Here is a 15,848-nt window from a genome sequence, read left to right as displayed (position 1 = left end):
AGTGGGGTTGTAATTTACAGATTGGAATAAGTATTTACAAGTAACAGTCAGCTACTTCCCTTTGTGTTTAGCTCATTAAATCTTTGAATCTTAGCTGCTGCTGCTGCTGCTGCTAAAGTCGCTTCAGTCGTGTCCAACTCTGTGCAATCGCATAGACGGCAGCCCATGAGGCTCCCCCGTCCCTGGGATCCTCCAGGCAAGAACACTGGAGTGGGTTGCCATTTCCTTCTCCAGTGCATGAAAGTGAAAAGTGAAAGTGAAGTCGCTCAGTCGTGTCTGACTCTTAGTGACCCCATGGACTGTGGCCCACTGGGCTCCTCCGTCCAATGGGATTTTCAAGGCAAGAGTGCTGGAGTGGGGTGCCATTGTGAATCTTAGCAGTTTGTGATTTTTATTCAGTAGCTCAAAACTTGAGAAACTAAGTAAATCAGATTCTTTTGACAACCTGTGTACTCTTATGACTGTGATCTGATTGAAAATAGTATGGAACCATGGGGTGTGCTCCCCGTGGAGTCTGTTAGCTCTGGTTGAGGCTGGGGTGGGGGGCATGGAGTCACTGTCCCACGCTCTGTATTGAAACTTTCAGCCTCAGAAAAGTCACAGAGTTCTCGGCTGAACATCTGCAGCTGCTGGGTGTCTCGCGGCAGTTTCTCAGCAGTGTTGTCATTGCATGGAAAGGACTGTACGAGACTTGTCACTGTCTTTGTCCTTTGATGCTCTGACAGCAGAGTTAGGTGCCCTTGGACAAAGGTCAGCACACAGTGGTGGCCTGGCCTGCTACCTCTTTCTCTCCAGCTCAGGAGCTAGAAAGAGTTACTTGTTTCAGTGGCTTTTAGGAAATCAAAAGAATAATATTTTGTCATACATAAAAATAATATGAAACTCAAACTTCAGTGTCCATAAATACAGTTTTATTGTTATATAGCAAAGCTTGTTCATTTACATATTCCCTTTGGCTGTTCCCTCTGATCCCTATAGCATCAGAGCAGAGCATCTGCCCACAAAACCTTAAGCACTGATACCGGGCTGTTTATGGAAAAGTGTGTGACTACCCTGCTGTAGGAAAATAAGGTAAAATATGCTCGTAGCAGGGAGAAAACAAAATACTTTAAAAGTTTTGTGTTTCATACTTAATAATAAAGAGTATTTGAAAGTATTTTCTTTTGTAAGCTTTTCATTTGATAAAATCTGATTTAGTACCAATTTAATAATAAAAGGATATAAACTTGCATATATTGAGTTAGTGGTTGGAAGAAGTCTAACCCAAATCTGCCTCTCATTCCTAAGTCATGTCTTCCCACTGTATGAAAAGCATATTATGTTGGAAGTGAAAATGTAAGTTGCAGCCAAACCCTGTTTGACTCGTAGGCAAGTCTAATTCTGGTGGTGTGACCAGTCAATTTTCAGAAGGTCGTTTTCCTGGAAACAGAAGAAGGGCAGAAAGCAAGCATCAGGACCACTCTCTGAAGTGAGGAGGACGTGTCCTTGCAGCCTCACTGTGACCTGATCAGTCCCTGTCTGGGGCAGCTCCTCAGACATGGCTGGCACCTGAGCCTCAGGTTCTCCTTACTTCTCCACTCCTCTGGGTCATTTTTTTTCTTTTTTGGGGGGAAGGGGCGGTCATTTTTCATAAACTTGTCAGCACCAAAGGCTGTCGAATCACAAAAGTGACCGGCTCATCGGAGTTTTTGACTATTTGGGCCTTATTTAAAGAAACAACAAAATAGTTGAGAGAAAGTGATGCCTTGAGCACTGTTTTTAAACTTCTAGAGTCTGCTCTCAGAGAAGGCAATGGCACCCCACTCCAGTACTCTTGCCTGGAAAATCCCATGGATGGAGGAGCCTGGAAGGCTGCAGTCTGTGGGGTCGACATAGGGTCAGACACGACTGAGCGACTTCACTTTCACTTTTCACTTTCATGCATTGGAGAAGGAAATGGCAACTCACTCCAGTGTTGTTGCCTGGAGAATCCCAGGGACGGGGGAGCCTGGTGGGCTGCTGTCTATGGTGTTGCACAGAGTCGGACACAACTGAAGTGACTTAGCAGCAGCAGCAGCAGCAGCAGCAAAGTCTGCTCTATCCTCTGGTGAGTCAGTTGACTGTCAATATGGAGTTAACACAGATGTTTATCATTTCGGAAGTTTTCTTTGGGAAAGGAAAGAAAACCGTCTTTAATGTTACTCTGGAAGTTTTAGCCAATACAAACAGACAAATAGTAAAAGATATATAAATATTGAAAGGATTTTCATTATTTCCATATGGTGTGATTGCCTGTCTTTATTTACTTATTTGGCTGCATCATGTGACATGTGGGATCTTAGTTCCCCAAGCAGGATTAAACCCATGCCGCCTGCTTTGGGAATATGGAGTCTCAATCAGTGGACCCCCAGGAAGTCCCTGGTTGCCTTTCTTTAAAGAACCAACTGAGGGACTTCCCTGGTAGTCCAGTGAGTGCTTAAGACTCCCAAATTCCCAATGCAAGGCACCCAGGTTTGATTCCTGGTCAGGGAACTAAGATCCCACCTGCTGGAACTAAGGGTTTGTGTGCCACAACTAAGACCTGGTGCAGCCAAGTAAATAACTATTTTAGAAAGAAAGAGAGGCTTCCCTGGTGGCTCAGATGGTTAAAAAAGAAAAATCTGCCTGCAATGTGGGAGACCCAGGTTCGATCCCTGGGTCAGGAAGATCCCCTGTAGAAGGGAATGGCTACCCACTGCATTGTTCTTGCCGGGAGAATCCCATGGACAGAGGAACCTGAAAGGCTACAGTTCGTGGGGTTGCAAAGAGTTGGACATGACTGAGCGACTAACACTTTCCCCTTTCACTTAGAATAAGAGAACAAACTGAAAACTCACGAGTTGAATGAACTGGCCAGTGAGGAAACCCACATATGTAAATCAGTGGCTCATGAATCAGTGGTTCATGATCCTCCTTCCCTCCTGGCCCCAGCACAGAGCCAGAGGAGCCGGCGGGTCAGGCCAGGTGGCTCTGCTCTGCGCTCTGGTGGCTCACGTCCTTCATGGTCAGCCAGCGTCCTCACAATGACCTGTAGGAGGGGCAACTGTGCCATTAATCATCCAAACTGGGACATTTTTGGGAGTGAAAGGGATGTTTACAAGAAAGTAGCAGAAGCAGACTCATTATTCTTGGCACACATTCACATACTTTAAGTTCTCTCTCTGGTATTTTGTGTTCTGGTTAATTGCTGCATGACAAACCACTCCAGAATTCAGTGGCTTGTGAGAACGATTTGATCTCCTCTCACACACCCGTGGGTTAATGGGACTCAGCCCGATGGTGCTTGCTTGGAGTGTGCTCATGTGCTCACAGCCGATGGCAGCTGTGTCCTATTGAAGAAGAGGTACACGGGTGCCCCTCATAACTGCAGCTGGGGTGGCTGAGGCTGGCCTGCCATTTCTTACATACAGCCTTTCCCTGCTCTAGGTCGGGCTTCCTCCCAGTCCAGCAGCCCAGCAGTCGCAAGATTCGTGGGTTGTTACAGGGTAGCTAACTCCCCCTCAAAAGCACATCCCCAGATGAAGCTGCAGGGTCCCTTGTGACCTGGCCTTGGAGTCCGCACCATCCCGTCCACAGCATCCTCTTGGACGAAGGCAAGTTCTGGATCCATGCAGGTCAAGAAGGGACTCTCTGAAGCCTGGGGCTCCCACATGCGGGATTCTCAAGGCCACACTGTGTCACCGCTGTTTTTCTGAAGAATGTCTTCTCAGTGTCTTTTTTTTTTTCCCTCATAACATTGCTGACCATATTCATACAAGGAGCAAATTTATTTGGTAGATTTTTACATTTTTGGCATATTTGATTCTTCTCTGTATACTGTAATATTCTCTTTTTCTTTTAGTTATTTCATTTAGCATCTTTTTAAAAATTGTATAATCAATTTACAGTATTATTTTAGTTTCAAGTGAACAACATAATGACTCAAAATCTTTGTAGATTGTGCTCTATTTATATTCAAGAATAATACCCTCTAGGTCCATACATGCTGCAAGTGACAAGCCTTTGTCCTTTTTTATGACTGAGTATATTCCATTGTAAATATATATACCACATGCTCTCCATCTGTTCCTCTGTCAATGGACACTTTAGGTTGCTTCCTTGTCTTTTGTAAATAATGCTGCTGAGATGTAACTTAGGGGTACATACATCTTTTCAAATCAGTGTTTTCATTTTCTTTGGCTCTATACCCAGGAATGGGATTGCCGGATCATATGGTAGCTCTGTGTTAGTTTTTTAAGGAACCTTCCACAGTGGCTATACTGGTTTACATTCCCACCAACGGTGTGGTAGGGTTCCCTTTTCTCTGCATCCTCACCATAATTTGTTACTGTGGTCTGTAAACTGTAGTATTCTTAATTGAGATAGTACTCTCAATTTTAAATTTCTTTGTTTCAGAACATGTAAATATTTTTCACAGGTATTGTCTTTTTGCCTCCATTCAGAATACATTTTTTTCTTTGACAAATTTCTGAAATAAATTGTTTATGATCTTTTGAATGCTTCAAGTTGAGATGCCATAAAACTGTAGGCAAACCTTGTTAATTTCATCCCATTCCAGGAAAGAATATAAATTTAATTGAAAATGACAGCTCCACCAGAAGATTCCTACCCAAAATTGAGATATTCCAAAATACCATTCTATAATTTCAAAATGCAGTAAACAGAGTTCTTATTTGTTTAGTTTTTCCTTCCTTGGGAGATCAGTTTCACAGTATTCTTAGTTACACAGTTTTGAATGATTGCAGTTTCTTAAATATTTTAAAGTTGCATGATTTCAGGGTTTTTCAAAAGCAGTTCTACAAAGGTTCACACTTTCCTAATACACAGATTTAACACATGCCGCAGTTCTTCTATTCAGAATAGGCTTCACAAGAAATGATCTTGTTACTCTGAAGACACAAAAGTGTTTGTGTATTTTGACAACTTTAGCTTTATTTTCCGTAGGCAGAATGTCACAGCTCATTTTAACAAAATTATGCATCATGTACACTATAATTCTAAGACTATTTCTGCTCCACGGGTTTCTTGATTTAATTAAAACACTTTTACCAGGAGGCTGTACCTTCACCAAAATTGGTGTTTGAGTATCACCACAAAAGCATGCCATTTTACATTCAGTGTTTAGCTTTTTGACTGAGTGTACAGTAACATTGACAGTAATGTCAAGTGTTTCACCTTCAGCGAATCAAAGTCATTTTTCATTTGAAACGTCTGGTTGACACTGATGTAAAACTGGTGCGTTAGCAGTTGTGAGCTTCTGCTGATACCAACTTACAAACAGCTATTGCTGTATCTTTCACGTGTGCCTTATGAACCTTAGCATGGAAAAAAGAGTGAAATTAACATAGAGGAACTACCTTTTGATCTAAATGAAAAGTCATTTTTCCACAGCTGTATATAAATACCCCTGCTGCTGGCAGCCTCACTTTTGGCCATACTTTTTAAAGAACAACTCACTATTGAAGATGCTGGTGTTTCTAAGGCAGATCTGAGGCTTTTAATTTTCATATGGCTGGAATTGGCACTGTGGATGGTCAGTGTTGAGAAACGGTTTTTAGGGACTTCGCTGGTGACACAGTGGATAAGAATCTGCCAGCCAGTGTAGGGGACACAGGTTTGATTCCTGTTGGTGATGAAAATGGGCTTCCCTGGTAGCTCAGCTGGTAAAGAATCCATGTGCAGTGCAGGAGACCTGGGTTCAGTCTCTGGGTTGGGAAGATCCCCTGGAGAAGGGAGAGGCTACGCACTCCAGTGTTCTGGCATGGAGAAGTCCATGGACTGTGTAGTGACGTGATGAAAATACTGTTGGTGATGACATCACTTGTTAAAAAACGTCTAGGGTGATTGCTGAGCCAGCCAAAACCTCAGGGTTAGACTGTGTTATCCCAGATAAGTCCCACCTGTGACGTTCCCCATGACCACCCCGGCCCGGCGGCCTCCAGCCCCTCCTCCGCTGCCTCCCTCCCACCACACCCCTCACAGGCAGGTGGATAATCTGTCTCCTCCTGCGTTTCCCTCACACATTTTCATTCACAAGTCCCCTTCCCCAGGAGAAAAACACATTTCTCCTGAGCTTCTTTTGGGGTGATAAAAGTGTTCTGTATAGTGATTTGGGAGGTGGTTTCACAAGTGTACACACCTGTCAAAACTCATGAAATTGCACACTTCAAACAGGAGCAGTTTATATGTAAATTAAACCTCAATAAAGTTTTTTTCATGCACTGCAGAGAATTTAATGAAAATGTGTGTGGAGTCATGTCTTTATATGTTGGACTAAGGTAGCTGCCCATTTGAGGGACTTCCTGGTGGTCCAGTAGTTAAGAATCCACCCTGCAGTGCTGGGGACATGGGTTCGAGCTCTGGTCAGGGAACTAAGACCCCACATGCTATAGGGCAAGTAAGCCCACACACCACAATTAAAGAGCCTGCACGCTGCAACAGAGATGCTTTGTGCCACAACTAAGACCTGACAGAGCCAAATAAAGTACTTTTTTTTTTAGTATCTAATTTGAAAAGTCTTATGACAGTAAAAGAAAATAATAAATATTGATTTCCTGAGTAAAGAGCATTTTTATCAGTCAGCAAAATTTTAGCTTGTTTCCTGAGAGAATAAGGGGTTCTGTTTCTCATAACTTGAGGCAGAATAATTTTTAAATCTCCCATTTGTATATAATTTGGTTTGCACTTCTCTGTCTTTGAAGGTTTTTTTTTTTATGTTTTAAAGAAATTTAAGGTACTTTGTGACATATCAGTGTTTAGAATTGAATATTAAGAGTGTTTCTCCCATGTAGCTAGTTTCTGGTTGTTTTCTGCATTTGTGGGTTAAATCCATAGATAAGCAATAGAGAGCCATGAGCAGGGCAGTTTAATTTCATTTCCCACCACTTGTCCTCGGTAAGTCACTCGCCCACTTCACACCTGATTTTCTGACTCTAGAAGACGTTGGTGCTCGGCCGCTGTTTTTATGAGCTGTGACATTCATGCTCTGCGGGCCAGTGGAGTCGTGAGTGCCCAGTGAATCCCGCAGCTGCTGGAGTGTGTAGTATTGTCTTTCTTCCCACAAATCCCAGGCCTGATGCTGACGGCTTGTTTTCCTGCCACAGGGGACCATCAGCGTTGGCATCGACGCCACTGACCTTTTTGATCGCTATGAGGAGGAGTACGAGGATGTGTCCGGAAGTGGCTTTCCACAGATTGAAATTAACAAGATGCACATATCACAGTCTATTGAGGTAAAGCACACAGACACACCCCCCAGTGCAGGGGGGATTGGGGGGTGGGGGGGGCTTGGGTTAATGAGGTGTAGCACAACGCACAGCCGGAATGAAAGTCTGCTCAGGGTTTTCTCATCTTTATTCATGAAAGGATGCAGTTAGCCACTTGAAAAATGAATAGCTCCAGTCACAACCTTGTTTATCCTGCTTTCCTGACCCACATGTTAGCAGCATGAGTACGGGGTTGGGGGGTAGGGTGGCACTTAGCTGCAGGGTCTTGGGGCTCTCCAGCAGGTGGTGGAGAGCCACCACCACGCTCATGGTCTATGAGAAGTGGGAGCCAAAGTCATGATGATTTTAGGAGCAAAACCAGATCTCTGGGAAATTCCAGGAATGGGTCTTAGTTTGAAGGCACATGCTCCTGTGTGCTGAGCCCTAGGGTCAACGAAGTGTCATCTCTCTGGCCGACGTTGGGACGTGGCAGTGTTGGGCCATCTGCTGACGGTTATGGCAGGTCTCTGCCCCTTCAGCTTATCCACTTCTCAAGTGCATCCGCCTGGAACATGAAGTCCCAACTCAGGGAAACTCTCCCCCTCCTGGGGCTTCCAGTCAATCAATTCGGCCGCAGGCAGGACTGGGGAGTCCTGGACGTCCCCATGGGTGATGTCACCATGGAGCCTGATGCCGAGGGGACGCTGGAAACCAGCATCTGGCCCTACATTGCTCCTGGTTTTTTGGAATTTGCACGTTCAAGCTTTTGCAAAACCTGACCATGGTGGCCAGGTGCCATTCAATGGCACAATGGGAGAAGGGTGCAGCAGGCCCACATCCTGCCCTCTCGAGCTACAGACACACCTGTGCTTCTGGCCTCACACTTAGGGCGCATTGGGCAGACTGCTGTCCTCAGCACTTCCATTTACTTCGATTACTGTATTACTGGCTGATATCATTTCCTAGGCACCCCTGACAGCTTCAGACACAGCCATCCTCTCTGGAAGCCTCTCAACCCAGAATGGGAATGGAGGGGGTTCCATTAACTTCGCGCTCAGACGAGTCACTTCTGCGAAGGGCTGGGGAGAGGTAAGCATGCCAGCGGGGGGTCGGGTTGTCAGCCACCGAGCCCACCCTCAGAATGACCTCAGTGGCCACATCAGGTGTAACAGAGTGCAGCTGTCAAACTTGTATCAACTGACGGTCCCCACTAGAAACCTGTGTCTCACATCTGAGGGGCGCGCTGAGCCTGCCAGGCAGCTCACAGTCAGGACAGAGCAACAGGATTCCCCGGGAGCTTCCAGAAATCTGGAAACTCAGTGTCTCTGTCCCTTAAACAAGCCTGCAGGCCCTTCCCTTCTCCTGTGCGATTCGGAAGGTGGGTCACCTCCGTCTCAGTGCGCTGGTTCGCTGCTCGGCAGTCATTAAACAGCCAGTTCTGGCAAGCAAATTGAGCCGTATCAAATTAACATTGAGGAGTTGCCTTGAAAGTCACCCAGACTAGTAATGAGGCAGCCAGGATCGGCTGGACTTCACGGCTGTGAGAGCAGAGCCGCTGGTGGGTTTCACGTCAGACCCCTGAGAGCCATCTCCAGTCACCTGTGAGACCTGCAGACGGTGAGGCAGAGCAGATGGACCCTCACGGGAGCCAGCACCGCGCGGCCAGGGCCGAACCCGCCGGCAGAGGGCGGTGTGTGGGCCGCTCCAGCTAGGGCAACGGGGACCAGGGGCCTGCAGCGCTGTCTGGGGTGGGGTTCCTTGAGGAGACTCACCTCATTGAAACCTGCCTCCCTTGGGTCTGTGCACATAGTCATCTCCCTTTGTCAAAGGTTAGAATGAGATAATAAGAATCTTCCCGCCCCTACTTTTAGAGGCCTGGCAAGGGCTGGTGGCTTTGAATTAAATGAAGAAATTAGACCTTGGTTACTGCTGTGAGATAAAACACTATTAATTCTTTTTTTTTTTTTTTTTTTTTTGAACAGTTAGAATTTGGAGCTGGGGATCTGCAGGGGCCTTTATTTGGCCTGAAGCTGTTCCGTAATCTCACACCAAGATGGTAAGTATATCGAGATAAATGCCCTTTGGTGGTCTTTGTGGATTTAGACCAGAGCCTGTGTTTTTTTCTTGTCAGGTCATCTGGAGTTACCTTCTCTGACCTGCACGGTCACTGCGGGCAGACCCTGCCAAGCTGGCACGGGGTCCAGGCAGTGTGCTTGGTGCAGAAAGCACTGGATTGGGCAGTGGGGTGGGAGGGGTCTGCCCTTGTCCCAGCCTGGGGCCAGGCCCTCCATGGTCCTCAGGTTTCTGCTCTGTGGGGAAAGGCCCCTGCCTGGTCACGTGGGCTGTGAGGCCCATGATGTGAGGCACTGGAGGCAATGCACGCTCACAGGGAAGTGGGCCCTAGTCTGAGTCTTCATCCACTAGTGGGTCATTTCTTTGTGGCAGAGAACAGTTTCGGGTTTGGAATGGGACTTTGCCAAGCAGTGAGGCAGTGAGTGAGGCGGCCTGTCAATCTGTCTCTCTGGTAGCTTTGTGTTAGGCCAGAATATTAAACTGCCCCCACCCCAGCTTCATCTTTGCTTTTGCAGTGATGTTGCACCCCTAGGACTGTCCCTTATAGGACACACGTGTTCTTACTCCCCATTAGGGGTACCTGTGTGAGCTCAGGTAGAAGAACTGGGTGGAGGATAAACAGGTCGTTCATCTGGCTACTGAAATGCAGCTGAAGGAGTCCTGGAAAGGAGCACGTCTGAAAAGAAAAGCAGGGCTTCCCTCGTGGCCCAGAGTTTGGGAATCTGACCACCAGTGCAGGGGACGGGTTCAATCCCTGGTCCAGGAAGATCCCACATGCCACGGAGCAACTGAGCTCACAAGCCACAACTACTGAAGTCCGTGCTGTAGAGCCTGTGCTCCATGATAAGAGAAGCCGCCGCAGTGAGAAGCCCGCATACCACAACCAGAGAGTGTGCCAAGCCGCTTCAGTCATGTCCAGCTCTTTGCAACCCTATGGACTGTAGCCCACCAGGCTCTTCTGTCCATGGGATTCCCTAGGCAAGAATACTGGAGTAGGTTACCATGTCCTCCTCCAGGGGATCTTCCCAACCCAGAGATTGTAGCATCTTTTTTAAAAAAGAAAAAATAGTATTTCATCCCCAGTCAGATGTTCATCTATGAGCCTGCCTTCAGTTCCTGGTAAATGCAAGTGTGCCATGTGACTCATAGAATGAGTGGTGTCATGAGAGAGGGCATGGCTTCTTAACAGGTGGAGCTGGAAGCTGGTGGAGATGAGCAGAGTCCCTTGCAGAGATGAGCGGGACCTCCAGGCAGAGGGCGTAGGGTGAACTGGATGCCGTGGCTCGGGGACACCCCCATCGTTTCTCTGGCCTCTGCTCTGGGACTGGGACTTACTGGGTCTGGGATGGATACAGGGATTTAGGCTTTTAACCAGAACTTCGGTGGGTAGTATGTATCCATATCAGCGTTGTCCTAGCCTTGTCTGCTTAGGATTCTCACCACCCATGCTGAAGCTTTTGTCTGGAATTGAATTTCATCATGGTGCCTGGTTTATCAGACTTGGGATCATGAAGATTAATAGAAAGAATACTAGCTAATTAATACTCTTATCTGCTCTTACGGGTGCCTGAGTCCCAGGGTCAAATTATTTCCAAGTCCAAACTGGTGACTGTTTTTGGGTTTGGAATCTGCCCAGAGCCCGGCAGGCAGCCTGTGGGATCTTCTCAGTCTCCCCGGGCAGTGCCTGCCTTACTGCTCTCTCCCAGAGTTCGTCTCTCTCTAGGACACGCTCCATAAGAACACAAAATCAGATTACTTTGATTAAGCAGAGATCTCATTCTTTAGGTTTTTTGATCTTTTTAAATGTTGCTGCGTGACATCTCAGGGTGACTTTTGTCTGTACTCTATCTGCTTGCCCCCCGACTCCAGATCCCACTGTGGCCAGAGCGGAATAATGGGGCCTCTGGCTGGTATGGCTGGAGTGTCAGATAAATGAGGGCAGGCTTGGGTTGGGGGCCCTGTGGAGAGAGCAAGGGGTTGGTTCCTCATTCGTCTGGTCACAGTGGGAAAAGTTTTGCATGCACAGGAGCAAATGTCATCAGTTACTACTTGTATTATTATTTTAGTGGCAAAAGCGGGACACAGACATCCAGAGGAGAGTGAAAGTGAAAGTCTTAGTCACTCAGTTGTGTCCAGCTCTTTGCAACCCCATAGACTATAACCTGCCAGGCTCCTCTATCCATGGGATTCTCCAGGCAAGAATACTGGAGTGGGTTGCCATTTCCTTCTCCAGGGGATCTTTCTGACCCAGGTCTCCTGCATTTCAAGCAGACTTGACTGTCTGAGCCAGTGGGGAAGAGCTTAGGAAGGAGAAAAACTAAACAGGCATCCTTCTAGTGAGGGCTGCTCACTGGAGACCAGCTGTTTGCTCATCTTTAGTAAAGTCCTGTGAATCCCTTTGTTACTGGAATGAAATACCCCTATTTAACCAGAAGGTGGGGCTGACTCCCTTGGAAACGGAACTTCACAGGCCTTACAGAGGACAGTTTCCTAGCTTTTCAAGCAGCTTCAGTCCTGTTGTGTGGCTGTGGGTGCACATCAGCCTCACACGGCAGCTGTGAAAACTACACTGATGCCTGCCCGCTGCCCCCCAGAAAAATGACTCCATTGGTCTGGGGTGGGCTCTGGGTAAGGGGCACTTAGACATGGCCTCACGTTAGCACCACTTGGCCAGCTTTTCCATGCCGAGTCTATAAGTCAGCACACCTGGGGTGAGAGCCTGCAGGTGGTTCTAACTTGCAGCAGGATTTGACCTGCTGGTTTAGGGACGCAGATACATGGGTGCCTCTGTGGTTGTGGCTGAACTTGGAATGGGATGGGGTAGGAGGATAAGTGGACAGAGTCCCCAGATCACCCTCCTGCCCCCTTTCGGGGAGCCACCTGGGAAGCCGTGGGAGTGATGGTGAGCAGGGTGGGGACTGGCGTAGAGGATGCAGCCAAGCCTGGCAGCAAGCCCAGTGTCATCCAGGGCCCTTTCTCTGTGTATCCCCAGCTTTGTGACGACACACTGTGCCCTGCAGTTTTCATCCCGCGGCATCCGGCCGGGCCTCACCACCGTCCTGGCCCGGAACCTGGACAAGAATACGGTGGGCTACCTGCAGTGGCGCTGGGGTGTCCAGTCAGCCATGAACACCAGCATCGTCCGGGACACCAAGACCAGCCACTTCACCGTGGCCCTGCAGGTGAGGACAGCTCGGGGGATCCTCCTCCAGTCCCTTGTCCCCCACCCCCAAGTCCACTGCCTGCAGGGCCAAAGGCAGGTTCTATCCATCCGCCCTCAGGAGCTGAAACAGGGTTGTGCTCAGGCTCCAGGGAAGTTGTGTTCCACCCATCATAAAGTGAGAGGTCTTTTCCGCCAAAGGCCACAGGATTGGGGTCGGGATGCCGTGGTGGCTGGGCAGGAGCTCGAGGTAGCTGCTGCCTTGTGAGAACACATGCTTGGGTGCAGGAGTTTTTATTTTTCCTGAGAAGTCAGAAGACTGGGTTTTTAAGTGGAATCTCCCAGTTTGTAAAGATCAGTTCCAGGTGGATTTTTACACACCCTGTGGGACAAGCCCCCTGCCCCGGACAGTGCTCAGCCGCCGGATGGGGCAACCCCCTCAGCTCGGTCTCAGCTGCCTTTTCTCCCTCCACCTCCCCAGCTTGGAATCCCTCACTCCTTCGCACTCATCAGCTATCAGCACAAATTCCAGGATGATGACCAGACCCGCGTGAAGGGGTCCCTGAAGTGAGTGCTGGCCGGGCCAACGCGGGAGTCCACCCGGTCTGTGCCGTCGGGCGCCTGCTAGGGTTAATGCGTGTCTCCCTTGTGAGCCCGTGGGACTTGCTATCCTGCCATCCCACCCTGAGGAGCTCGGCATCTAATGTCGGACTCTTCTCCAGTCATTGACCGGGGGTGTCCGTCCTGAATGTCCTCCCCGCGGGTGGTGGGAGGGCGAGGGAGTTGGGGATGGGAACCTGGCCTCTGTCCTGGGTGATGGCTGCCAGTGGTGATGGGGTTGGTGGGGGAGCAGGGGGCCTGGCTGGCTCACTGGTCCGCTCTTTGCAGGGCCGGCTTCTTCGGGACAGTGGTGGAGTACGGAGCAGAGAGGAAGATCTCCAGGCACAGTGTCCTCGGCGCAGCTGTCAGCGTTGGAGTCCCACAGGGCGTTTCCCTCAAAATCAAGTAGGTTGGACTCGGGTCCTTCTGGCCAGGGGTTGTCTTGCACCTGGTAACTCATCTGAGCTTCACCTGCATTAAGAAAGAAAGAGCCTTTGCTTAGAATTCCATTAGAGATGCGCTCACTTCTATCTGGGGTGTGTCAGCAAACGTCGAGTCTAGAAGCCCGACATTCGGTCATAAGGCCAAGTCTCTGCTTCAGAGAACTTCCTGTGCCCATCTGCCCCTACTTGCCGCCCCTTGCCTGAAAGGCCCTACACATCCGCTCACCCACCCGCCGCACAGTTCACAGTGTGGCATGTACCTCATGGTCTGCAGGGCAAGCAGCATCGGGCTCTCTGTGCCAGATCTTCCCACCTCGGTGGCCCAGCTGGTTGCCTCTAAACGGAGGCCTCGCTGTCAGACCCTTGGCTGCCGAGACTCACCCCGCAGTGGTCTGCTCCTACCTCCTGGCTTCACCACTGTTGGGCTCTGTGATGCTCACACAGCGCTCAGGGTTCCAGCTCCAGCCCGTGCATCCCTCATCCTTCCCCACAGCTCTCCTGGGGGACCTCACAGCGTCACAAATGTCGCACCTCCACTCCCATGCTCCCCCGCCCTCGGTCATGTGTACCCTTCACAGCCTGCTGGGCCTGGAGTCCGCCCTCTCTTGGCACCTCAAGCTCCGTTTTTCCACCAGTTCTGGCCAGAAAGCCGGGAGTGAGTCTCCCAGCGAGTCTCCCAGTCTCCCAGCTTAACGTCCTCTCTCCTCAGAAAGCACATCCTAAGTCTGACCGCTTCTCACAATGTCTGCAGCCACCATCTCCGGTTTGAATTACTGCTCATGTCCTCCTGACCAGTCTCCTCCCTCGGGACGCTGCTCTCCATAGACTTTTAAAATCTAAGCCAGTGTCTCATAGCCTTCTGCTTAAGGCCCTCAGGGACTCCCTCAATTCAGGGCAAATCGGCCCCCTCAGAGCCCACAGGATCAAGCCCCTCACTCTCCTCTCTGCCCCCCACCCGACCCTATTCACTCTGGCCTCCAGGCTGCTCTGGGAGCACACCAAGCCCACTCCTGCTTCTAGGCTTGGCTAGCGCCTGCTGCTTCCCAGTCCCCAGGGAGCCGCACGGCTGATTCCTTCAGTTCCCTCCGGTCTCTGCTCACGTGTCACCTGATTGCCAGAACCGTCTCTCCTCACCCTATTAAAACTGGTGGCCCTCACCTTGCCCCGAGCTGTCCATTTCCCCTTTGCCCATTTCTTATTCTCCGTTGTACCTTCTCCATCTGACAAGACATCCATCCCTCGCCAGCCCTCATTCAGAGCGCCGTAACTCAGTCCATTTTATCTGTTCCCTGTGCTCCTGCCACCAAGGACACAGCCTAGCACTGAAGAGGGACTCTGTGAGCACATGAGCGAGAAGATACAGGCCACAGCTCGGCTATGAAGCTGAGGTCAAGGCAGGTCCCCATAGCCACAGCTGGCGTCAGACACTTCTCTAACCTGAAACGTGAAGATGCCCGGGATTTAATAAAGAACACGGAGCTGGCAGATTTCTGCATTCCAGTCCCTTCTCCTCCCCCACCTCCCACGTCGGGACCTCCAGTGAGGCACCATCCTCTGTTGTAAATGACTCCTCCCCGGCAGAAGTCACATTACACAGTCTGAACTGAATTCCTGTCCCAAGGATGCCAGCCTGCCTCTTTGTCCATAGGCTGCATTGTCTGAGTTATATTGGTAAATATAACTGGAAGGCACTTCAGTTCAGCAATAGCAGCTGCTCTTTGCTAACTTAAACTGTATTTATTTGACAAATCACACTAATCTTTGAATGTTAAACCAACCTTACATTTCCTGAGGCAAATTCCACTGGATCATGACATGTGATACTTTATATATATTGCTTGATATGCTGTTGTCTTACTAAGAATTTTTGAATCTTTGCTTTTAAGGGATGCCAGTTATAATTGTCTTTTTATTATGTATTTATCAGGTTTTGGACCAAGGTATGCCAGCCTGATAAAATGAGTTAGGAATTATGCCTTCTTCTGTTTTATGAAAGAATTTGTATAAGAATGGTCTTGGTTTTTTTTTTTCCCCTAGTTTCATAGAGTTTAGCAATGAAATGAACCAAGCCTGAGTTTTCATTATAGGAAGATTTTTGATAGTGAATTCAATTTCTTTCATAAATACAGGGCTTCTCCAATTTTCTGGTTCATCCCTTTTTTTCTTCCCTTCCAGTTTTCAGTTCAGTTCAGTCACTCAGTCGTGTCTGACTGTTTGCCACCCCATGAACCGCAGCACACCAGGCCTCCCTGTCCATCACCAACTTCCGGAGTCCACTCAGACTCATATCCATCGAGTCGGTGATGTCATCCAACCATCTTATCCTCTGTTGTCCCCTTCTCCTCCTGC

At 48.8% G+C, this 15,848-nt stretch overlaps 1 protein-coding gene and 1 long non-coding RNA gene across 2 annotated transcripts in view; one reads left to right on the top strand and one right to left on the bottom strand.

The window, feature by feature from the left end:
* Nucleotides 1-15,848, top strand: part of DNAJC11 (DnaJ heat shock protein family (Hsp40) member C11) — a 68,262-nt gene that overhangs the window by 45,158 nt on the left and 7,256 nt on the right. The window contains exons 5-10 of the mRNA XM_040263325.1: nt 7,122-7,250; nt 8,190-8,312; nt 9,206-9,279; nt 12,289-12,478; nt 12,938-13,023; nt 13,345-13,461. Coding sequence (XP_040119259.1) covers nt 7,122-7,250; nt 8,190-8,312; nt 9,206-9,279; nt 12,289-12,478; nt 12,938-13,023; nt 13,345-13,461 — 719 coding nt within the window. The remainder of the gene's footprint in view (nt 1-7,121; nt 7,251-8,189; nt 8,313-9,205; nt 9,280-12,288; nt 12,479-12,937; nt 13,024-13,344; nt 13,462-15,848) is intronic.
* On the bottom strand, nt 12,737-15,727 carry LOC120880162. Its single transcript, XR_005724968.1, has 2 exons — nt 14,711-15,727; nt 12,737-13,527 (listed from the first exon to the last, which is right to left on the bottom strand). It is a non-coding gene; the product is annotated as an uncharacterized LOC120880162 (long non-coding RNA).

Source organism: Oryx dammah, unplaced genomic scaffold, assembly GCF_014754425.2.
Source record: "Oryx dammah isolate SB20612 unplaced genomic scaffold, SCBI_Odam_1.1 HiC_scaffold_21, whole genome shotgun sequence".
Lineage (NCBI taxonomy): Eukaryota > Metazoa > Chordata > Mammalia > Artiodactyla > Bovidae > Oryx > Oryx dammah.
Note: the sequence above shows the minus strand (reverse complement) of the source record. Positions and strands in the feature narration are given on the sequence as shown.